Source organism: Sorex fumeus, unplaced genomic scaffold, assembly GCF_029834395.1.
Source record: "Sorex fumeus unplaced genomic scaffold, SorFum_2.1 ptg000081l, whole genome shotgun sequence".
Lineage (NCBI taxonomy): Eukaryota > Metazoa > Chordata > Mammalia > Eulipotyphla > Soricidae > Sorex > Sorex fumeus.
Window position 1 is genome coordinate 2,286,307 of NW_026606138.1, and position 25,300 is coordinate 2,311,606.

Sequence of the window (25,300 nt, forward strand, 5' to 3'; positions counted from 1 at the left end):
GCTTCTGATCAATGGCCATGATCCCAGAGACTCAGGAACAAATCTCAGAACCCAGCAGGTTTTGGTAAAAATCCCTCCAGATTTGTTAAAATTTTGGAATTCCAAAATTATGCGACCACTACTGCAGCTGTGTGACATCATATGTTATTCATAACCAGCAATAGAAAATAAATTGTCTACGGTTGCCTTTTTTGGCAGAGCTGAGTGTTGGGTAAAATTCCAAATAATAATGGTGGGTCTGGGGTCAAAATATTGAATGAAATCAAAGTGGAGAGAAAGTAATGTGGAAATCATCTGCCCCACAGGTGGGGGCAGGGTGTCAGATGGAGGGTATATTGGGGTTTTTGGTGGTGGAGAATGAGCACTGGTGAAGGGACAGGTGTTTCATTGTTGTATGACTGAGACTTAAACACAAAAGTTTTGTAACTGCTCTCATGGTGATTCAATAAATAAATATATAAAAAAGAAAAAAAAGTAAGGTGGCGTTCATGCCCAATTCAATCAGCCTAATCAATGGCTGAATAAATAGCAATACTCCTACATTTAAAAAAAAATATCTTAATGGTTCCTGCCAAAATAGAACAAACTTCACACTGTTTCCTATATGAGCACTTTTTTGTAAGCATGTTCAGTGGTTCTTCATAACAGACAGTACAAAATATATTCTTTTTGTTGTGTTTTGGGACAGAGATTGGGGCTTGGGATGGAAACATCATGAATTTGGTGGTGGGAATACGTAATGGTGGTGGGATTGGTGTTTGAATATTAAATGTAATCAAATATTGTGAAGTAACTTATAAAATAAAAAAATTTTTAATTGAAATAAAATAAATGGGGGCTGGAGCAATAGCACAGTGGGTAGGGTGTTTGCCTTGCACACAGAGGACCTAGGTTCGATTCCCAGCATCCCATATGGTCCCCTGAGCACCGCCAGGAGTAATTCCTGAATGCATGAACCATGAGTAACTCCTGTGCATGGCCGGGTGTGACCCAAAAAGCAAAAATAAATAAATAAATAAAATAAAATAAATTACTTTTAACAAAAGAGAATAATATTTTAACTAATCCCTTCATCACTATTCTTCTGGGTTCCTGGACATAGTTCCCAATGTGGGCAGTATTTCCCCTACACAAGTTATTCTCTACACAGTGGCTTAGTGTCCTATAATTAAACTCAATTCTAACACTATTTACATTAGATTCCGTGGCACCAGAGTTCAGTCCTGGAAGTAGGACTTTGACATACCCCAAACCCCCAGCTGCCTTCAAATTACCAGTAACAAGGTCAAATTGTTGCTTGTGGTCCTGACCAATAGAAGATAAACCAGAGGTTCCCTCAACAAACTCATTGGGTTTAATTCATTTGCCAGAACAGCTCAAAGAACTTGGAGAAACCTTTACATACTAGATTGCTAGTTTATTATAGAAGGTACTAATTCAGGAACAGTCAGAAGGAAGAAATACATAGAATAAGGTATGGAGATAAAGCTCAGGACATCTATAGCTTTTCAGGCAAGCTATTCTCCCTGAATCTCAGTGAAATCACCAACCAAAAGGTTTGCTTAATCCTGTCATTTGGAATTTCTCTGACAACTTCATTACATACTCTTGATTAATTATATCATTTGCCATTGACAACTGATCCAACCTCAAGCCTCTTTCTCCCACCAGAGGTAGGGGAATGATACTGTTGAGCCTGAAACATTGAGCCTTCTAATCACAAGGTCAGAGCCTCCAGAAATCAGCTTCTATTCTTAGGTATGGCCCAAAAGTTATCACATTGACATAAGCCTCCTCCAAAATCTTGGTGCTGCTCCTCACTTAGGAAATTGTAAAGGGTTTTAGAGCTTTGTCCCAAAAACAGAGTGGATGATCAAATCTTTTATTATAAAATATCACAACTAAACTAACGAAGCATTACATATAAAATATATGCATACATGATGTTATATATAATACTTTACAAAAGCATCTATATACAAAATATTGTTATCTGTTTCTTCTAAAAGAAAAAGCTGCCAAACACATGTCATATGGACAGATCAAAAGCCCTCAAAGGTCTGTATCAACATCCTCTTTTAAGGACCCCTCAATATCTTTGTGACCTGATGTGGAAGATCTGTGAACTAATATGGAGCAGATCCTTTGGAGTAGGACTGATGGAGTATGTTTGTTTTAAGGACCACACCCAGAAGCTCTCAGGGCCAAGCTTCCACCAAGTCTCAGCTATATCAGGACCTCTTAAACTTTTTCCACTTGTGACCCCTTCTCGCCTGAAAAAATTTCATGTGACTCCAAGTGTATAAGTATACAAATAGATGATTTGATGATAATCATAGGATTTGGTGGTAATTTCTTTTTTATGTTAACTTCTTTTAAGACAAAAATTTTAACATCACAAAAAAAATTTTTTAACATCACATAAACCCCTGATCACAAATACCTTGTCACATGTATTCGCGCCATATTCAAAGCTCAGTGCTAGTCCCATGCCTGGTTCTCTAATTTCATCCCAACCCTGATCAGAATTGGGTATGAGACTCTTCCATATGCCCTTTAGCTATAGGAAACTCTCCTGTATGCAATGTATGTATGTAAGGCAAACATATTTCTATGGAAGCTGCTTTGACTTTTCTACTATTTTTTTCTGTATTCACTACTTTCATTGCGAAGCTAAGACACTGAAGTGGGTTACTGAAAAGTCAAGTCAGAAGTAAAATGAAAACACATTTTTCAGGCCCCAAGGAGTGTACAGAAATGGTCCTGTTGCCTTTTTAGAGAAGTTGGCACAATGGTGAAAATGTAGCACTTGGTATGTGGCCTGCAAGTCTCATTATTTTACAATTATACCTGGATGTCAAACATCAGGGTTGGCATTTAAAGCCCATGGAGTTGTGAGTGTTTAAAATGTTCACGTTGGCCTTCTGCGAAAGTTAAAGAGAAGACAGGTCTTTTTAACATAGCATGTGTTTTTCCTAACTAGCCAATAACAAGTTGCAGGAAAGAGTTATACAGGTACTTACTATTTATAACCCATGGCCACATCCACAAAATACTTTCTTCTCTGCCGATAGACGTTGTCCTTAAATCCCTTAAACAAAAAAGAGATTAAATGATTTAAGAGGGTCCAAAAATTACCCGTGGAAATCCTAAGAGAAAAGCACTGTGATCTTGATCGGGTATTCAGGTGTTAATATTCACATTGGACGGCCATTGGTATAACAGTCCAAGCACTGGATAAGCTTACAATACAACCTCATTAAATTTGTGCTGTGCAAGAATGCAGGTGACGTTTGCCTTTCTGCAAAGTAGGCAGAGTGGCTTAGTTAAGCAAATGGATTTTGTGAACAATATCTTTTGGGTCTCAATTATAATCTACGTGTAATTGATCTCAATCACAAATTCATCTTATCCTATAATTAAAATGAGTCTCTTTAAGATGGTTATTCAATAGGTTAACTTAAGTGTAATTGCTTCATGTAAATGGACAATAAATAAACATATTTACAATTCTATTATTCACAGAACCAGAGAGGGAGCATGAGGGTTTTCATGACTTGTGTGCAGACAATCCTGGTGTGATCCATGGCACCACATGGTGCCACCACCCCCCTCCACTACCATCCCTAGCATCATCAAGCATCACCCTGGAGGCCCTGAAGCACTCCCATGTGTGATATCTGAAGAGATACTTATGCAGGCCTACAAACCCTGATATGGCAAAGCCTAAGCAACACTGCACACTTGGGTCCTGGCATTGAGCCACCTATCAATTGGCCGAGAGTTGCAAGGTGGGAACTTGTGCCTACTGAGAGCACTGCTTGGAAGACCCCCCAAAATAAAATATATTAACATCCTCTTATTCATACTAATCACCAAATCCCCAAATTGGTCCAAATTAAAGAGGGTTTACTGGTTTTAATGAGTATAGCTACACGAGAGAAAAGCCATTACAAGTGACTCAGGTCCAAGATAGCAAGTTAGCTCCATTCCACTCTGAATTCCTATGATGCGAATTAGTCTTTAGCCAACTTCAAGCCTTGTCTCCATGATCATGCCTTGGGAAATTAAAAATTCCGTCTGTCATTCGTCAATCAAGAGGAATCCTTCTGAGAGGACTTTCTGGTTTATTGGAGAATCTTTCCTCTTCCCAACAGATTTTCCATTTTCCCTCTCCTTCAAGTACTTACAGAATACCAATTCTTACAGGAGTTGTTTCATCAAACTTCTTGGAAGCTCAGAGGAATTACTACAATTCAGTTGAATTGTTCCCATTTAACTTCAAACCTCAGCAACCTTCTCAAGCCAAAGGATAACTAGTAAGCTAAGCAGTGGTCACTCTGAGAATGGATGCAGACAAAATATAAAGAAATAAAATAAAACCAGCCACTGAGATCATGGGCTTTCCACAGAAAAAGGGGGTCAGCCCACCAATACCTTGATACCTCTGCAACAATTAACACTTTTCTACATGGTGGGCTATTGAACAGGAACCTTAAAATCATTAGAAAATTATACCAGTCTCTCATCTGGTGAAATAGAACAGGACTTAAGGATAGAAATCCTCACATAAATGACTATTGGTCAGATATGAAGAATTCCCACAACCTTTATTTCAAGATGAAAAAGTTGATAATAGAAGATTTGGAAGTACCCTATGGAAACTAAAAGCTAGCATTTTCTTCTGTATAAATTGAAAGTTGGGGTGTATATGTTTGTGTGTGTGTGTCTGTGTGTGAGTGTGTATGTGGGGGGGCGGTTAACTGGGGTTAAAAAGGCTTGTTTAAGACTGGAGCAATAGTACAACAGGTAGGGTGTTTGCCTTGCATGTGGCCAACCCGAGTTCAATCCCCAGCACCCCATATAGTTCTCTGAGAAGTTCTAGGAGTGATTCCTGAGTGCAGAGTCAGAAGTCCTGAGTACTGCCAGGTACGGCCCCCAAAACAAAACAAAAGAAGTCTTGTTAAGTCTTCAAACGTGTACATACAAATCGTCTGACTATGATTACCATATTCACAAGTGGGTCTGTGACCTGAGAAAAGGTCCAGACAGTAGCAGACAGGATCGTGCTTCAAAGTTATAGTTGTTTCCCTTGTGGCCTTACCAGGCAACTTGGAAGCTAAGACCGAAGAGTTCTAAGAACCTTTAATACTCAAAAAGGAAGCAAGCCATGACAAAAGATAAAGAATCTCGAGAAAAACACATCTGTTCCCTAGTTCCTGCCAAACCAGACACCATGGCAACCGTATCATAATCTACTGGGTTTCCTGAAGAATCTCAACTGTCTCTCCCCAGCAAGCACCTGCACCTTTTCCAGGCATGCAAAGAGAGTGATTTGCTCATCATGCCTCATTAGTCTAGTGTGCTGGTGATTACCCAAATGCTGTGGGCACTCCAGCGCTTCCACGATTGAACTCTGGACTGGCAAAATGAAACAGGGATGCGAGTTAGCTAACTACACTCGCGATTACAACGGAGGCAGAGCCAACTTTGGCTATTCATTCTGGACTGATGTCAGGGAGAAGGTTATCAGATTACAGAATGGCCTGCATATTTGTAGCATGCTGAACCCAAGAAAAAAATTATTCGTTGTTTATGTGAGATCCAAATTGGACTGGGCATCATACATATACATTATATATGAATTTACTAAATTTGGCGGCCTTCGGTGCCTAGAGTAAATGAGGCATATCCACCCTTTGGGTCAGTTTAAAACCAGGGGAACAGAAGACCCAGTCCACACCTGAAAGTATTAAATGCATGTTGGCAGTCAACGTGCAACCCTCAAATAGGTCAACTTTGATGCAATATTAGAATCACTAATAATTACTTTTAGTTACTACTTGAAACCCAGCAACATTCCCAGAGGTTCTGATTTAAGTACAGAGATAAGATGTTGGCATCAGTCTTTTTCATAAAGAGTTTTTGAATAAAAAAATTACTGGACCAGATATTAGTTCTTAAACTTTGGAACTCCCCTGCAAACCCTTTTATATGCAGATTCCAGAACTCATCCATGAACATTCTTCTGATAGGCCTCATGGTATTCTTTTTTCAACAAATGCCTTGCGGGTGGGCCTTGAGCTACCTTGAAAGAACCTCTCAGTCTAGGTTCTTGCTACTCAAATCACAGTTCCACTCCTTCTAGAGAAGTCTCAACAGGGAGGCTAGACTCTCAGACCCTCCATGTAAATTTAATAAAAATTCTCCAATTGACTTTCATGTCCCTGGAAGTTTGAGGGGTGCTCACTTCCTTTTCCAAGTCCCTCTGAACCATTCTAAAATAATCATTCTTGTCTTGGTACCAGAATTTTTCTCTAGGTACATCCACAAAAACACTTGGACAACTCTTTCCATACTCATCAAATAACAATAAATTTAAAATATCAACTTAACAACTACTAATTCAATAAAGAAAAGGCATGTTCCAAAAAAATGCCTTTTTTTCTGGAATGTGAAAAACCTATTTATTGAGAGATTAAAAAAATTAAAAAATAAAATGTCAACTTACCACAATAAACATGAGGTGTACTTAACAAAAAAATCTATGTGGCCTTTTTTTATGACAAGTGAGATAAGAGACTGCTAAGTACTTGCAATTATTTCAAGTGGATGTGCAGAAAATAAGAAACGGTATCATGAGGTGGTTATAATTAGGAGTAATGGGGCCAAATTAATAACTGTAAAATCTACACTGGGTACAAAAATACAGTTTTCACAGCAAGGTCATCTCGGTTCCTGTGGCTGGGTGGTTTAAAATAGCTGACCCCCTTTTTCCAGGTTAAGTAATTTTCAAACTGAACTGAAAGGAGCATTTGGAACTAGAAGGTTAGTGAGAAATCCTTTACTGTCCAAGCATTGATCTGAATGATTTAATACAGGGTTTCGGTTGCCAGGATGAAACATTTTTACTCTTGCCAAAATTCTTTCCAGTTGTTTTATTAAGTAGAATTTTCAAACATCCCTTTGAGGTCAATAAGAATTTTATTTCCACTTTTTCACATCAAGAATTTAAGGTGTAGGGTCCCAGAGCAATAATGAAGTGGGGAGGGCATTTGCCTTGCATGTAGCCTACCCGGGTTCAATCCTCAGCATCCTAGAGGGTCCCTCAAGCACTACCAGGAGTAACTCCTGAGTGCAGAGCCAGGAGTAACCCCTGATCATCACTGGGTGTGACCCAAAAAGAAAAACAAAAAGAATTTAAGGCGTAGGTAAATAGACTTGTCCAAGGTCATCCTGCAAGCTAAGAGCCGTGTCTGGGCAGGTCTACTACTGCTTATCCCTCAGATCAAACCCTTCTGCTCATCTTGACTCCTCTGGTGGTAGCAAAGGGAGAAGGGAGAAGTAAGTAGATGATTATTATAGAGGGTTTTTTTTAGTATTTTTTCTAATATTCTAGAAGTTTACATGTTAAGAACTATGGATTGTTTTTCCCTGAAAATTTAGACCATACTGTCACGTACAGCATACCATGTCTTTTGAGTGAACCTGGATTTTTGATAACCCAATTCTTTATGTCTGACCACTTGTTTGGTATGCTGCAGATTGATAGGAATTGGTCTGCTGTGCAAAAGACTGGCTGGCTTGAAGGTTAAAGCAGTTATCAGATAACTATAGCAGTCATTTAGTTTCCTTGAAATCAGGGGAACTGAAACGTAAGTGGAGACTTGTTCAAAGTTGTTCTCTGCTGCTCAGGCTTGGAGACCCACTGCACAGAGTACAGGACAATATCAGATTTCTGGGTTTCCTCCACTTGAATGAAATGAATATACAGAAACCATTATCCTGAGACCACAAAGCCCTCCTGTAAGCATGAGTGATCTTCTTGTGCTTCCCCCTTTTATCTCTCCGTTTTTACACCAGGGTGACCATGGGGGCAAGGGGGGCAGAGAGAATGCTTGTAAGGAATGAGTGCACTGCTTACTTCTCCCGGACTATTAACTGCAGTTCATTCTGACCATAAAGAAGTCCCGGGTCTCTTGTGTTCAATAAAAACTGATGTAAAGAGGGAGAGTGGGAATAAAGGGAAAGGCTTACCTAAGTATCATATTTCTTTAAAGGTGGTCATTTTTATTGGAGGAGAGGAGAGAGGGTGGTAGATGGATTTAGAGGAGAAGCAGGAAGAGATACATGCATCTTCCGAGCGGCCTTATTCTAAAACCCGCTGCCTTCCCACTGAGACTGGAGCGCTTTCCATTACTCTACTCCTTAACTACCTCCAGTCAAAGAAAATAGAAAGGAGAATTTTATTTTCTCACTAAGCTCCATAATGCCTAGTCCTCCCTAGTTTCCCCAAAGGGTCATCAATTTCAGTTCCTCGTTTTTCCAAGGGTCACCATCTGCAAGCATATTTCAGCCTATCTCATTCTACAGACGTATTCTCCAAGGTTTCAAAGCTCCTCTGTGTCCAACCCTTTTAAAAATAAATGCCGTATGGAAATGCCATCCTTCTAACCTGCTTCCAGCCAACGCATATGTACTGGAAAGCTTTATCATTTGAAAATCTGTTGAGTTACGGGGAAAAAATCCTGAATTGCTCGACAATAAAGCTTTACAGCACAGAACGTGGGATACTGCATGGCTAAGGGTGGAGCTGAGAGAGCACATGGAAAAGAATTTTATGGGCCACTTACTGGGTGATCGGCATCCAGCTCAGATCCGTACATGAGAACTCGGTGAGAGCATTTGTCTAATTCAGAGATCTTCCGGGGAAACCAGGGCACATCCTCTAGCTCTGTTGAAAACACAGTGCAGGTTCAAAATATTAGCTCACAGATTGTGTTTTCCCCCAAGCAATATTTGTCCAATTGCAAAAATCGCCCAACAAGTAAAACCCAGTCTTGCCTTCTTCCTCAGTCCAAATGTTCTCCGGGGGATTCAGTGTCACAATTGTGGTCTGAAACTTCAGCAGCTGAATGAGCTCGTTGAATTCTGTTTTGCCACACTCACAGTCCACAAAGATTTCAACTTCTGAACTTCTTCTTCGAGATCGTCTGGATTCAATATGAAGCATATTGACATGCTTTTCCTGTGAAAACAGAGTGAACCTCTGAACCGCCTTCTGGGTACAATAACAGGAATTCCAAGTTCTATCCTTGTTCAAGGTATCATGTGTCCATGGAGGAAGAAAATAACAAATTCCTCCTTCTTTGGTTATCTCAAACATGAAAATGCTCCCAACCATATGTCTTCTCATAGAAACAGATCCTGGAGGATCTGTCTCATAAAATGAAGGGGTATTCAGGAATATAAACAGAATGGGTCACAAAGATAGCGCAGAGGACAGGGCACTTTCTTTGCAGCTGGCTAGCTTGGGTTCAATCTCTCACATATGGTCCTCTCAGCGTTTTCCAGATTCCTGAGCGCAGTGTCAGGAGCAAGGCCTGAATACAGCCAGTGTGGCTCCAAAATAAAACAATGAAAAAAGAATCACAGAAGGGGCTAGAGAGGTAGTATAGCAGGTAAGACACTTGCCTTGCACACAGCAGACCGAGTTTCAACCCTCAGCATCTCATATGGTCCCCCACCCCCTACCAGAAGTGATCCTTAAGTGCAGAGCTAGGAGTAATTCTTGAGTACTACTGGGTGTGACCCCAAAACCATATATACCTACATATATATATATATATACATATCTATTCAGGAATAATATAAAATTTATTATAGTCTTCATTTCCCAGAATGGTCCACATCCCACTGGTGGTACACATAAGGCACTTGAAAATTAGGTTTAAATTTGACCCCATGATGTTCTCTTCTTCTGAGTTAAGTGAAAACTAAGTTCTCTTAATTCTAACCTAGTCACAAGTAAGCAGATACATCCATAGTATGGTGACTGGTATACACTGACCTAGGGATAGGTCTAACAGAATCCTGGGTGAGCTTAGATATTTTAGCACAGGAGTAGGCTGGGTAGTTTTCAGGGCCAATGTGAGATAAAATCAAACATTTTCCTCTAAATAAAAAAAAAACCAGTTCTCTTACCAGAAAAAGAAATGTTCTATTTCTGCTTTTATTAACCTTTGCACTAAAGACACACTTTCTAAACTGGCTGACAAAAAGGTTAAAATTAATATTAAGTTCAAGGTTCAAGTATCTTCACACACATCATATCATGTTGGGTTTTTAATGTCCTTTGGTGGAAGCAGAGCAGATATTTTTAGATGAGGGACCTGAGGTCCATATGGGTTAAGTGGCTTAGCTAAGACCCCATGACTAGCTGATGGCCAGCTGAAAATTCCAGCCTGCTAACCCTTTCTCCAGGGACTTTATCACTGCACCCAGATGTCTAATTGAATTGGCCTGCCTTTGGGCACTATATAGAGACATGCTGGATGATATAATTATGTGTAAAATATTTCCCCAGATTTCCATTACCACTGTTTATGGTAGCTGATCCTCTTTTCAAGGTCAAAGGAGAACAAGGAAATATTTGCCAAGGAGGCTGTTAATTCCCCCATTATGCTCATTAAAGAGGCATCACAATAACGCCTTGTGTCTGTGTACTTTCACTCATATTATTTCATCACAACAACCCTATTAGGTAGGAATTAAAGCTGCTCATTCACAAATGAAGAAATTAAATCTAGGAAGTAGCTAACAATTATCCAAGCCAGGAGACACAAACCTGACTCCCTGACTACAATTCTGACCATCCTTCCACTGTGTCATAGCTTAAGGCAGCACACAGAGATAAGCCCCTTAACTGACACCCCTAACAATAGCCAGAGTCCCCAGACCAATGTAAGGATAGGTGTTTCTGAAGGGGAAGGGAGTCAGCAGGTGTGATCTGGCAGGAAGGTTGTTTTAGGCTTTCCTATCCCTCCCCTCAACCCTGTGCTTCTCCCACAGCCCCACATTTGGGCATGAGGAAGGGCTACTGCACTTTTATAATAGACTCTGAGAACCAGGGACTGGAGTAATGGTACAGCAGGTAGGGCATTTGACTTGCAAGTGGCTGACCCAGGTTCGATCCCTGGCATCTTATATGGTCCTATGAGCTTGCCAGGAGTCATCCCTGAGCACAAAGTCCCAAGAATAATCCCTGATCACCACCAAGTGTGGATCCCCCCTCCAAAAAAAGGAGAAGAATCAGCCTTAGCTTATATGTAAGTCGAGTGGCTCATATGTTTAAAAGTGTTGTATCAGGACCAGAAATAAGGTTCAATGATAAAACACATGTCTTTCATGTGTGAGGCCCTGAGATCTATCCCTGGAACCATGGAGATGGGGAGGGAAAAAAACACATTAAAAAAATATATATATATATACTGTTACACCTAGTTTTACTGGATATAAGACCAGATTCTTATTTCCTTCTTATCTATTCATATAAACTTTTCCTTTTTGGGCCACACCCAGTGACATCTGGAAGTTGCTCCTGGGGGGTTGCTGGAATGAGGGCATTCCTAGCAATGCCAGGGGGACTGAAGGTGGTGCTCCCACCTGCAATGCATGTGCTCCAGCTCTCTTCGCTACCTTCTTAGCTTGCGCTACAATCTAAGCTGGTCAGACAAATTTCCCCACTTAAGTAGTCTCCTTGCCAATAAAGTTAACAAAAAAACAATAATATAAAAATTTTAAAGATGCATTAAATTCCTGAAACAGTGAGGCTTCAGGGAATACCTACACTCATGCATCTCACTTTATGCAAAAATGTACTCTTAGGACAATTCAAATGTTAACAAATCAAATCAGGCTCTTGATATTTAAAGATACCCTGTTTGACTCTTTGCGTGTTTGCATTTCCAGGTGTGAGGATCACATTTTTTAATTACTGGCTTCCCCACCTGCCAACAGTCTGCAAAATTACTAACGGGCTACTCTGAATTAATAAAACAGTCCACACAAATGAGCTTATTTCACTGTTTGGCAAACACTCTCCTCGTAAGGCCTTATGAAATTTGGTTTCTTTGAGCTTTTCAACATATTATCTGGCAATTTATTCAGTCATGTGTCAGTACAAAAGACAGGTTTGAACCAAGCACACAGTGCCTTTTTGAATGATGTAATGATAGTTTACATTCACCTGAAAGAGTTTCAGTGCTTTCACCAATCCTCCAACTTCATTTTTCAAGGAGAATACAACAGCCGTCTTGCCACTTTCTGTAGCAGTTTCACTTTTGCTGTTTCCCTTATTAACATTTTTATCATCATTTTTGCTGCTGTTAGCTTTATTGAGCTTCAAGGAGGTAGAGACACACACAGAGAACATTCATTAGGAATTCAGAGTTTTAATAATTGAATATAGGATTCATTCAGAACTCCATTCATTTGCCGGAAACCCTAGCTATCACAGAAATGAGAAAGTGTCAGGTCACTCATAATTGTTGATCATAAATATCAGTCTAATTTACTCTTACATGCTATTTTTCAGTGCCCTCCAATATCACCCAGTGGTTGAAATGAAAGGGGAATAAGATTTGTTCCACTTTAATAGCAACAAAAATCTGACCATCATGAACTATAAGGTTGAATAACTCCTGCCTTTCTTTCTAGGTTTATTTAAAATAATAATATCTATTGAATGATATAAAATAATATTAATTACAAAAGATATGAAAATAAGACAAAACATTATCACAATAATAGTTTTATTTCAATGAAAACAAAATGTTTGAAGCTTGGGGATGTGATTCAGAGGTAGTGCAAATACATTGCATGGATGATGTCCTAGGTTTGTTTGATTCCCAGCACCAAATATATGTTTCTGGTGCATATATATATTTATATATTATAAATATATTTTTATATATTATATTTATATATTAAGCAAAAATTATATATTAAACAAAAAATATATGTATGTATTTTTCCCATTCCACAATGTGTCAGGACATGCACTGACTCTAGTAATCTTATTTCCTGCAATGAGATACACATTATGCAGGTGAATTTATCTGCAAAAATTCAACACAAAGGGTTTTATCCAATTGTGGCCATTTGTATCAAGAGATGTTATCTAAAAAGTGTTAAGAAAATTTAGCCACAGTAAGAGAGAAAAGAAAAGGAGAAAGGAAGGAAGGAAGGAAGGAAGGAAGGAAGGAAGGAAGGAAGGAAGGAAGGAAGGGAGGGAGGGAGGGAGGGAGGGAGGGAAGAATGGAGGGAGGAAGGGAGGGAGGGAGGGAGGGAGGGAGGGAGGGAGGGAGGAAGAGATCATAATTAGGAGCATAGAGTAAAATTTAAGAAACATCATTAATAATTTAAGACACTATGATACATTATGAAGTAAGACTATTAGTCCTATTGGCTAAAGATAAAAATGGCAGATTCCAGAAATTCAGATCACTCTGTCAAGAAACGCAGAATAAAAGGATGTAAATTTATTTGACAGGCAAAGTAAAGTTACAGTGCACAATTTTGTGTATGTTTTATGCTAATGAAGTAGACAGAGAATCTTCTCCCTGGCAAAAAATGATATAGTACAACCACATCAATTATATTACTTCTTCATGAAACTGAGAAATGTACATTTGATACTAAACCCAGGGCATAGTGATTTGCCTTTGTCTTCTCTGATTTCCCTACTGACTTTATTTTCACATGTTGTATTGTCTCACTCACAGATTTATATATCATGGAAATGTATATTTTATTATTTATGAGTTGAGGGAGGTAAGTTTATGCAGACACTGACATTTGACTATATTAGTCATTAAAAACTCTAAAGTAAAAAAAAACAACTCTAAAGTCTTAGTATTCTCAACATCTGCCACACCTCACCACATAATACACAGACATACAGATCTTATATTTCTAAATAGATTTTTGTCTATGAAAAGGGTCATACATTAGTCACACAGAGTGTTCTTTACTTTCCTTCTAGCAATTCATTATTTAAAATTCCTCAGAATAATATCTCATCCAAATATTCATGATATTTAAATGTTTAAAAACCTATTTATGTTTCTGATCTCAGTTTTCGCAAATTGAATTTAAATAGTTCCACAAAACTTGCTCTGATTATGTTTCAACATTTTTAGCAATAATAACCTATCAGTACAATATAACCCTCTGGCACATATTGGGAGCTACAATATTAAAACTTTGTCTGTGATACAGACTGAATTAGAACTGGTTGATAAACTCGGACAGTACTTTAATAAAATATCATTTAATAGTTTTTAAACCATTTTAAATTTTAAATAAAATGTAGAAACATTTTATTTCACATCCTTTTAAAATCCTGTGACTTTTGCCTTTTAAAATACTGCAAGACATTCTTTTCTATTCCTTTAATACTTAAGTACAAAAACTGTTTCAAATGCTGAAATAGTGTGTTTCTCCACTATTGTATTACTTTTAAAAAGGTAAGGAGTAATAAGGAACACCTTATTTTTTTAAATCATCAGACCTTTTTTTTTTTAACTCCAACAACCAGCACAGTATACAAAAATAGAAAATAATGTGTTTTAAAGACCAAGATTTTCAATGAAAAGAAACTAGAAGAAACAGTAATCTTGAAGGAACCATCAAAACCTATTTTATTTCCTCTCTCTATTCCTAGCCACACATAATAGGAATAACTTAGAATTTCAAAACTTATAGACATTTTCTGTTTACTACTATATGAAACATTGATTCATACAGTCTGTTGATGTTCTAAACTAATTTAATATTATTTCTATTTATAAACTTCGTGAAGAGGAAGTTTTAATAAGTAGGAATGAGTAACATCCACTTTATGGGGGAAAGAAGGCAGGCTGGAAAAGGCAGAAGGGAAGCAGGGCAGACCGATGATAGAGGACATGAGTTGAGGTGTGTGTGGTCCCTCTATGTCAGGTGACCAGGTGCAAGGGTAAAGCCACTGCCCTGGAAAACACCTCTCTAGAAGTGCCAACTTCTCAGTACTCACGCTTACGCTTCCAAGTAGCTGATGCTCTTCGGGCACTGCTGAATCCAAGGAAAACCCTCTCCTTGCCCAGTATTTACTGGAAAACATCATCATTGCTGGCTGCATGGATCCCAGTGTAATTTTCTTCCTCTGCAGCAGGGGGGACTAGTGGAGCAGCAGCGGCCCTGGTGGTGCGTGAGAGAAGGGACTTGAGAACTGCAGCCCACTCAGGGCGCTGTCCAGAACCCTGGGACTGAAGACAGAGCAGTGAGAATCCTCCCCTCCCCAGTTCCTTTATAAGGATGACTAAGGGCTGATGGAAGCTGATTAGAAAGAAACTCATTTCTAGCTGCTGATGGCCACAGTCAGATTACAGATCTGAAGCCTGGGGTTATCTGTGTTGGTGGGGTGATTTGTTTCATAGGTCGAGTAGCCATTTGCGCGTGGGTGGTAGACAACAATACATTATGGGGGTGTTATTTCTAAGAGAACAATCTGTCCCTGACGTTAGCTCTCATCTTTCAAATCGGAATCCCAAAATCGTGCAGTCACTGCTGCAACCGTGTGACATCATATATTATTCATAACCAGCAATAGAAAACAAATTGTCTACTGTTACCTTTTTGGCATATCTGAGTGTTGGGGTAAAATTCCAAAGAATAATGGTGGGTCAGGTGTCAAAATATTGAATGTAACCAAAGAAGAGAGTAATATGGAAATCATCTGCCCCACAGGTAGAGGGAGGGTGTGGGATGGGATGGGTGTATACTGGGGTTTTTGGTGATGGAGAATGGGCACTGGTGAAGGTATCGGTGTTTCATTGTATGACCAAGACTTAAACCCAAGAGCTTTGTAGCTGCTCTCAAAGTGATTCAATAAATAAAATTATAAAAAATGAGAAAAAAAGTGGAGTTCATGCCCAATTCAATCACCCTAATCAGTGGCTGAATAAATAGCAGTACTTCTACATTAATAATAATAATAATAAACAAAGAACAATGATCTAGAGATTCAGAAAGAAAGCTCATGGAGGAGAGTAACAGAACAACATGCTGAAGAGATGCCTCCAGACCCCACGCCAGGCTATCTTAACCAGGGCAACTGGAAGGGGGCTGGGTGAGTTTCCCTCCCTGCCAAAACAGAACCCCATCAGCCAGAAACCTCCAGAACTCACTCGCCACTATGCTTACAATCGCTCTCCACATTCTCAGACGAGCCTCACCCACGAGGGAATCTGCTGCATAATCATATTCTAAATTTTAGAATTCCTGGAGTGCACAGCTGCGAATGCTCTCATACTCTACATCACTGATGTACCAAGAGCGGCACACATTTGATAGGGTTTAACAAATATGTTCGTAATCTCTTGAACAAGGGCTTAATGAAGCTCCAGAATGAAATACAACAATCTTCACACACTTTCCTCTAGGAAACTTTATTGGACTACTTTTAGCGGATTATTTGTAACAAGCAATACAAAATTGTTTCAGTTCTGCTTGGGGAGCATGATTTGGGATTTGGGGTGGAAACATTCGAAATATGGTGGTGGGAAGGTGCAATGGTAGTGGGATTGGTGTTCGAATGTTAAATGGAATGAATTATTGAACAACTTTATAAAAATAAAACTTAAAAAAATATTTCAAGGACTAAGTCTGAAGAGGAACTCAGTTTACATTATAGAATCCCCTGTAGGTACACACACACACACACACACACACACACACACACACACACACACACACCTTTAGAGGCAAAGGAAAATGGAGGAGAATAAAACTGGTTCATCATCTTCATCATCTACTTAGGAAGCAGTAAGAGAATTTCAAAACAACAAAATAAACTTATAAAAAACTGCTTTTAAATAAAACTGCAAATAATTAAATGTGGAATCATCTTTCAAGCAAATGTTGGACAACTTTAAATAGCCCCATGAAAAATAGTGAAATTGTACTGCTATCTTACATCATAGTAAATAATTCAAAATGCATCACGGATCTAAAAGAACTCAAATGGTGCAACTCTTAAAATACAGGAGCATGTATTCCTGACTGTGAATTGGGCACCTTAACCATCTGAAGCATAAGCAACCGAAGAAAAAAATACATCAGTAAGGCTTCACCACAACTTGAAGATTTTGTGCATCAAATGACACCAACAATAAAGTGAAAATAACTCATACAATGAAAAAAATATGCACAACAGCGGTGCTCAAAGAGAAAACCCAGAGATAATGGAGGGACCATGTGGTGCCAGGAATCACATGGGGTTAGCCTCATACAAGGTGGATGCTTTAAACCTTGTACTAGTTCATTGGCCCTCTTCTAAAAACTTTCCTTTATGAAACTGTGAAGTCAATGCCTGGCTGATCCTCACTAGTATTCAGTATATACATGTTCAAGTTGCCATTGCTTTTTCAACTTTTTTTGGGGGGGGGCCACATTCAGCAACACTGAGTCTTTTATTTTTTTCACATACCCAGTTTGAATAAACCAAAACACAAAGAGGATGGTGATTTATTTGGGATAAATTTACTTTGCAGTCACTTAAATGAAACCAGAATATGCAATTCAAATAGTTAATATTTTTTTTAATTCAAGAATATATCAATGTGAGGGTTCACAAGAAAAAACAAAGGAAATTCAAAAAATGAGTAAAGAGAGACACACCCGGCCACCCAGATTTTTCACACTTTCAAACAAATTCAATCCTTAGTTGAGACCTCAGAGAATAAACACACACTCTTCAACCCCAACATGTGAAGAGCACTGAAAAATCAAAATCGATTGACGGAAAGAAACAAAACTGTTGTGGTAAAGAATCTACTATGAGCGGTTTTCATCTTTTGTTTCCTCCGGGGGACATACAGTGCTGGGGGTGAAACCTGCATTCCAGTATGCAAAGCATGTTCCCTGGCCCTTTGAGCCAATTCCTGGGTCCCTGTAATGAAAGGGAGAAACGGTGATTTCTCAGAGAACAATTAAGGAAAAAGAATTTATTGAGTGAGAATTCAAACATATAAACTCAGTCCACTGACTGAACTGCTGCACTTTATTCCTTAAATTTCTTCCCTGAAAGATGCTACACAGAGGCCAGAGAGATAACACAAGAGTTACGGCACTTGCCACTAACACTTGCTGACCCGGGTTTCAGACCTAGCACCTTCAAGCACCACCCAGAGTGACACCTGAGCAGAGCCAGGAATAAGTCATGAACATAGGCAAATGTGGCCTATCATGTCCCCGAATTTTTTTTTTTTTAAAGAGAAGTAAACTCTCTGCCAAGACTAACTCACCCAATTCGGAAAGTTTTTGTAGTGCTTCATTTGACATCCTTCTTAATTATGGAATGTTAATGAAATTGATTGTTTTTCCCTTGGTCTAGTTAAACATGAGCAGGTCATATTAAAAAGGAAGTTTAAAAACTAGTTTAGGAAACAGATAATTAACGAAATGTGAAGATCTAGGGAGGCTAGTTTTCTCTTCTTTGGGAATCCCATTATCCTTTATATAGAATCCTTAGAAGTTCTGTAAACTAAGAAAATAAGCATTTGTCCCAAAAGTTGAATTTAAATTGAGAAATTTAGCAGAATTTAATCTGAGATCCAGCTTCTTTACATTTGGTAAGTGAAAAAGAATACAGCTTGAGTTCTGCCCTTTTGTGGGGAGGAATGAAGAGCATTTTGAAGCAGCAGTGAGGTCCTTGACCTTACTTCCAGGTTCATTCTGTTATTCTGAACGCTTGTACACAACACTCAGAAGATTCTTTTAACAGAGCTTTAAGTAAGTAAAGTAAGTAAAGGCCCTCCCGTTGATCGTCGATTTGCTCGAGCGGGCCCAGTAACGTCTCCATTGGAGACTTTGTTGTTACTGTGTCTGGCATATCGAATACTCTCGGTAGCTTGCCGGGCTCTCCGAGAGGGGCGGAGGAATCGAACTCGGGTCGGCCATGTTGGCCGCTTGTAAGGCGAACGCCCTACCCGCTGTGCTATCGCTCCAGCCCTAACACATAAAATAATGAGCAGGAGTTATAAATTATATTCTCACACTAAATAACTTATAGCAAGTTTCAAATAAAAGAAAATTAGAATATCTTAAGACATTCCATGACCTCTCCCCACAAATATGCATATATGTACTCCAGACATCAAATACACTAAGAGGTTCATATAACTCCCGAAAACTCCGTTAAGAAATCTAAGAAATCTAGATCCCAGACACCGTTTAAAAAAAAAAAATTAAGACAAGACATACCTTTAAAAAAACACATCCGAACTTGCCACTAGGGAGATGGATTAAAGGGCTTGTGCATATGCTTTGCACATGAGTTCCAGGTTCATGCACCACCACATGGTCCTCCACAAAGCACTATAGGAGGACTGGCATGGTGCCAGGACTAACTTAAGAACACTTCCAGGTGACCCCCAAACTAACCCACAAACAAAATAACTAGAATGGCAATACCTTGTTATAGTTACACACAAGTATATAGGTTTTTCAATAAGTATTGCACAGTACTTTATACGACCTGTAATAGCAGAGATATAAATTCCCCCTAAGAATTGGCTGGTATCAAGGCTGGAGAGAACAGACTGGAGCACAGGCTTTGCTTGCAGGAGACCTGGGTCCTACCCACGGAACCACATGATCCTGAGTACCACACCAAATGCAACTTCTGAGTACTGAGTTGGGAACAGCCTGAGTGATGGCTGAGTTTGGCCCCAAAACAAAATAATCTGGAGTATGAGATAGCTCAATGAGTTGTAGCACAGGGTTTTCATGCTGGAGGCGCAGACTTGGTTCCCTAGCGTCACATGCTATCTGAGTGATCCTTGAGTACCACTGGATATGATCCAAAATTTAAAATAAAAAAATAGAAACAACAAAAACCCCGTAAGAATGTAGTTAGGAGCATTAAAACCCTTGGAAAAATCAAATACAGCAAGAATTACTGTCTATCCCTAAAGGCTAGCTGTCTTACTCAAAAAAGCCTTTAGTCATCAACAAAACTAAAGTTCCTAACATAGATGAATTCTAGATGCATGAAAATATCAAAGTAGGGATGCTCATAAATTCAATTCTATATCAAAACTGAAAATAGTTTTTACAGTTAAATCATTTGAACTCAGTTAAGTGTCATATAATATAGAATAGAATATTTGTACAAGTTAGCATGTGGCAGGAGCAGCTTATAAAATCTGTAAAAGTCAAGACTAGTAAACCAGTGGTACATAGAAAATTATTAAAGTAAAATTTACCTGAACTCAATAGCTCAATAAAGTAATCTCAATAGCTCAAGTTGCTAAACTACATTTACTGGAGTCTGATTACGAATCTAGCACTGCATTATCACTTTCACACAAAAAAGAATGTGCTAGAGGGCTAGGGACATAGCTCACCTATAGGGTATAGAGCATTCACCCACCTGTATGAGGATCTAGGTTTAAGCCCACATGTGCTCTAGATATTTCGGGGGCCAGGGGGAGTCTGAGAGTTAACATTTGACAAAATGTACTCTAAACTTATCAAATACTTTAAACTTAACAAATGTACTAAGATTTTTTTCAAACTTTGCAGTAAATACTACATTATGTATAGGAAAATAACTCCCCAAATGCCACAGTCCTGAAGAACAAGGACATCAAGATGTTCTAAGCAATTTCCTGAACAGCAGGAAATGAAAGGCTGGAGATGCTGAGTTTTTGATCATTTCACTTTTTTTCCTGAATAGGCTGACTCATTATTAACTGATGAAAGATAACACCCAATATTAAAAACTAAAATCTAATGGTTCTACTGGCATGATTGTCAGTTAAGAAAAAAGTTCATTTGCTTCCCTGGTTTACAGAGAAAAAATCCACTTCAGAACTACATAACTTATTTTACTTTATTACCACTAGTTGCAGGAAGCTGCTTTACTGAGTCAAATAACTATATACTCTAAGGCAGCACTGTTCCCAATTTCATACTGGTGAAAAATGTTTTCAGTTACAAGGGGGACATGTTTCTTTTTTATTTCAACAGCACATTCAAATGACTGAATTGTATAAAAATATGAGATGTTCTAAAGTCCATCATGGATATTTTCTTCTAAAAAACAACAAGACTACTTCTAAGTATAATTTAACTGAAAACACTAATTCGACTTCAAATTTATTTTAATGATATGTACAGGAGTTAACAAATTACAATTAAAACGGAATCAGTTATGTTAGTTCTACATAACTTAAAATCATGCAACACTGCATGGTAAAAACGACAGTTTTGTTCATATACAAAAGGATATTATTTAAAACTCATGACAGTTATCTTGATATTTCTGACATAAGCTTTTCGTAAAGAGTGATTTTTTAATGTAAAGACCTGATTAATCAGTTAATGCATTATTAGGAAAGATAATAAACATTATTAGTAAAGTGAGGTTACAAGCAATTAATTTTAAAATTACACCAGGTACAGGGTTGAATGTAGTCTCATGAAATAAACACTTCATTAAGAAAATAGTTCTGAAAAAGATCTCATGTTGAAGCTATGTATTAATTTCATCAAATCAGATGATATAAATCAATACTCAAGTTTATTCAGTTAAAGAAAATATGCCTATCCTTTCTTATACTCATAAATAAGTACTTAGTCTTTATATACAATTGAAAAGTTCAAGGTAAAAAATATACTGCCAATCCACCTACTATGGTTGAAAGAGGTCTTTATCTACACATTAAATTGCATTGATGTAAAATGTCCAATTTAAATCACATTCAACCAGCATAAATATTTAAGCTAAATATTATTGTAAACAGCAGAGAAAAACATATTTTTTTAAATCATCACTGGGTAACAATCTAGTTCTCAGTTTAGACTGCTATATAGAAAGATTCAATATTTAACCAAATCCAAACCCCACTAAACTAAGAGTAAACAAAGTGAATGTTTTCCAAAGTGCGTAATTTCCAACTCATCCACTTGTAGTTTTTTTTTCATCCAATTCCAGTTCATTAGCAAGAAAATAAAATGTACTTAGCTATAAAAATACTAAGGAATGTTATTGAAAAGGAAAGGCTATTTGGTAGAAGTAACTACAAAAATAATTAGTTTAAATCTTTGTAAAGCTTTAATGCAAGAATATCAGTACACTTTCTTTCCACAAACTTTAAAGCATAATCAATACCAAGATTTTAAATTTCCACCTTTCAAAATTTTGAAAGAGTTGCAACAAAATGTCTCTTAAAAAATTAAGCAAGATGATCAGGCAGGTGTTAATCTGCTGACACTTGGGGACACTGGTGTCTGTGCTGGGTTGTCATCTCTGACTCCACTGGCTGCATGTCCAGGCAAGGAGTTACTCTGAAAGGCAGATGTCGGACAACTGGTCATGCCAACATTCTCATCTTCCCCAGTGTCTGAATCTGGTGTTGTAACTTCGCTTTCCTGAAGTCCCAGGATCTCACAAACTGCTTGTGGCAATTCCTAAACAAGAAAAACCAAATATAAAAACTATGCTGTCTATAAAACAAATAGGATTAAATCAAACCAAAATGCTTCCAAGGAATAAGTTTCATTAAAACAGAAAGACAGCCTATTGAATGGAAGAAAACATTTGCACACCATAGATCTGACAAAGGGTTAAGCCATAAAAAGAATTCACACAATAAATGAATTAACTCAATAAAAGTCAGTAACAGGGGCTGGAGTGATAGCACAGAGGGTAGGGCGTTTGCCTTGCATGCAGCCAACTCGGGTTCAATTCCCAGCATCCCATATGGTCCCCTGAGTACCACCAGGAGTTATTCCTGAGTGCAGAGCCAAGGAGTAACCCTTGTGAATTACCGGGTATGACCCAAAATGAAAAAGAAAAAAAAAGAAAAAAAGTCAGTAACAGAAAAGCAATAACCCCGTTCAAAAAAATGAGAATTGCCGGCGCATATGCTGCCTGAGCCCATGTGTGCTTACGCCCACATGGCTGAGCACATGTGTCACCCGCATCTCTCCCCTCTTGAGATGTGTACTTTCATGCTTTCGTGTCTAACTTCTCTCTCTCTCTCTCTCTCTCTCTCTCTCTCTCTCTCTCTCTCTCTCTCTCTCTCTCTCCCCCCCCCACTCCACACCTTAAAAATCCTCCAAATAAAATCTATTTTATTTCAAAAAAAAAAATGAGAATTGCCAAATAGACTCCTCCCCCAAAGAGGACATACAAATGGCAAACAGGCACATGATAAAATACTTATTATCATTTATTACCAGGTAAAAGCAAATCAAAACACTGATGAGGCATCACCTTACACTATTGAAACTGGCCCATATACAAAGGACCAAAAACAGTACATCATGATGAGGGTATGGGAAAAAGAACCCTTTACTTGCAGTTGGTAGAAATGTAAACTAACTCAGTTTCAATGGAAAATAATACATATGTTTCTCAAATAATTAAAAACAAAACTACCCAATGATTCTGCAATTCTACTCCTAGGCATAGATCCATAAACTCAAAATCACAAGTTCAAAATTACAGGTTCTAATCTGGATTCATTAAACCAATTGGGTAATTTATCAAGCACTATAGCACTGTAGTCACGTTGTTCATGAATTTTCTCAAGTGGGCACCAGTACCATCTCCATTCATCCCTGTAGCGTGCTAGTGTAGCCCAATGGCATCTGCTTGCTCCAAGAACACGAAGTGAGACTTCTTGTTACTGTTTTTGGCATATCGAATACACCACAGGGAGCTTGCTAGGCTCTGCCATATAGGCGGGATACTCTCGGTAGCTTGCTGGGCTCTCCGAGCGGGACGGAGGAATCGAACCCGGGTCAGTTGTGTGCAAAGCAAACGCCCTACCTGCTGTGCTATCGTTCCAGCCCAATTTATCAACGCTTACTTAAATTTCTACAGACACTCAGGTTGTCACAAAAATATTACTTTCGTCATATGTCTTAGGTTTTCTATCTTCCAAAATTAATCATTGGTTTTCAATTAAATGCTGTAAATCAAATGTTAGCCAAAACTTTGTGTCAGTTTATTCTCAATAAAGCTGCCATTTTAATACCACAAAGAAAAATTCCTAACTTCAACAAACCAAAACTATGCAAAAAACATTTCAATTATTTAAGATTGTATACCTTGCATTTTACCATCTGTAGAGAAATTGCCTCAGCCTTGCACAGTACATCTTCCACATCAATTTTCATGGACAATTCATTGATATGCTAAAATGAACAAAATAAAATGATAACCAAAACAGAAAGCTCTACTAAATCCTACTAAACAATTTATTACCAATTATGTTTCACTGCAGATAAAAATCCTTTAAAAAAATATCTGCATATTACAAATAAAAGGAAATTCAAAGTTTTAAAACTAGCAAATAGCTCATAAGCTTATGGAACATTAAGTGCAGCAGCTGTTTAAGAACATGAGGACTGATATTCAGTAGGAAACATGTCATTGGAGAGGGCTGGGGATAGGACAGGAAGGGGCAACATCTGGTGAAGGGAACCTTTTGACCTGGAGAAGGAGGTGGTGCCTGCCGAAAGGTGGTCAAGTGTTATGTTTGAAACCCTGTCAGCAGCAGTACTGTAAACGACAGTGCAAAACACACACACATATACATATAGTGCCTCCCACAGAAGCGGACTGATTGGGAGGGTGGGGCGCGCAAAGGGTATGTTTGGGGATAGGAGCTTGGTGAAGGAAGTGGACACTGGTGAAGGCACCAGTGCTAAAGCATTATATGAACCATTATATGCCTGAAACCCAACTATGTAACCCAACCTTGTAATTTCTCAGTGACTAAAATTAAAAAATAAAAAGCAGTATCTGTTTAAAAAGTATAAGCAAAACAAAATTATTTTCTTAGATAAAAATCCATCTGCTGAGTTTCCTTTTCTTATTAAGCAGCCAGATAAAAATAACTGGCCAATATGTATTTGTTGAACTGTCAGTCAGTCAGTGCTCATACTCTGTTACTGATATCACTCAAAGGATTCAATAAAGTGCCAAGGAAATGTTTCAGCATTCAAACAAACGGAGCAAAACAGTCAAAATTACTTTTGAAATCCAAATTTAATAAGTTACCTTAAGTATTTCATTAAAGCCATAATGCTTTTCCATTATTTGCTGTTTTTCTGATTCCAGAATAGCACAACAAATAAGAAGATGGAAGTTTTTACATGGCAGTTCAGTCCACATTACCTATCAAAAGAAAAGAACAACTAAGTTGGCAAACTTATACTGATACTAAACTACTTTCCTCAGATGCAATGCTGAACTTCGAATGACTGACTGTTCTACAGAGGAGATGCTGCCTAGTGGAGCAGTCTACTATTTTCCTACTTGGGAAATGAGGGGGAGGGAAGAAAAATCTTACCTTTATCTACAAAGTAACTAAAATCCACTAAATGAGAGCCTGATGTAATCTCAGTATAGCTCTTTAGGTAACCATGGTAAGCAAATCACTGCACCTAACCTGTATGATAA

At 38.3% G+C, this 25,300-nt stretch overlaps 2 protein-coding genes across 2 annotated transcripts in view; both read right to left on the reverse strand.

The window, feature by feature from the left end:
- TPH2 (tryptophan hydroxylase 2) overlaps positions 1-14,968 on the reverse strand; it is a 119,600-nt gene extending 104,632 nt beyond the window's left edge. The window contains exons 1-5 of the mRNA XM_056130810.1: positions 14,855-14,968; positions 12,029-12,181; positions 8,845-9,028; positions 8,634-8,734; positions 3,024-3,091 (exon numbers count right to left, since the gene is read on the reverse strand). Of these exons, the coding sequence (XP_055986785.1) occupies positions 3,024-3,091; positions 8,634-8,734; positions 8,845-9,028; positions 12,029-12,181; positions 14,855-14,959 (611 nt within the window). The 5' untranslated portion in view covers positions 14,960-14,968. The remainder of the gene's footprint in view (positions 1-3,023; positions 3,092-8,633; positions 8,735-8,844; positions 9,029-12,028; positions 12,182-14,854) is intronic.
- Positions 14,969-20,969: 6,001 nt separating this feature from the next.
- The window catches only part of TBC1D15 (TBC1 domain family member 15), a 67,436-nt gene continuing 63,105 nt past the window's right edge, over positions 20,970-25,300 (reverse strand). The window contains exons 15-17 of the mRNA XM_056130648.1: positions 24,899-25,015; positions 23,944-24,030; positions 20,970-22,296 (exon numbers count right to left, since the gene is read on the reverse strand). Of these exons, the coding sequence (XP_055986623.1) occupies positions 22,075-22,296; positions 23,944-24,030; positions 24,899-25,015 (426 nt within the window). The 3' untranslated portion in view covers positions 20,970-22,074. The remainder of the gene's footprint in view (positions 22,297-23,943; positions 24,031-24,898; positions 25,016-25,300) is intronic.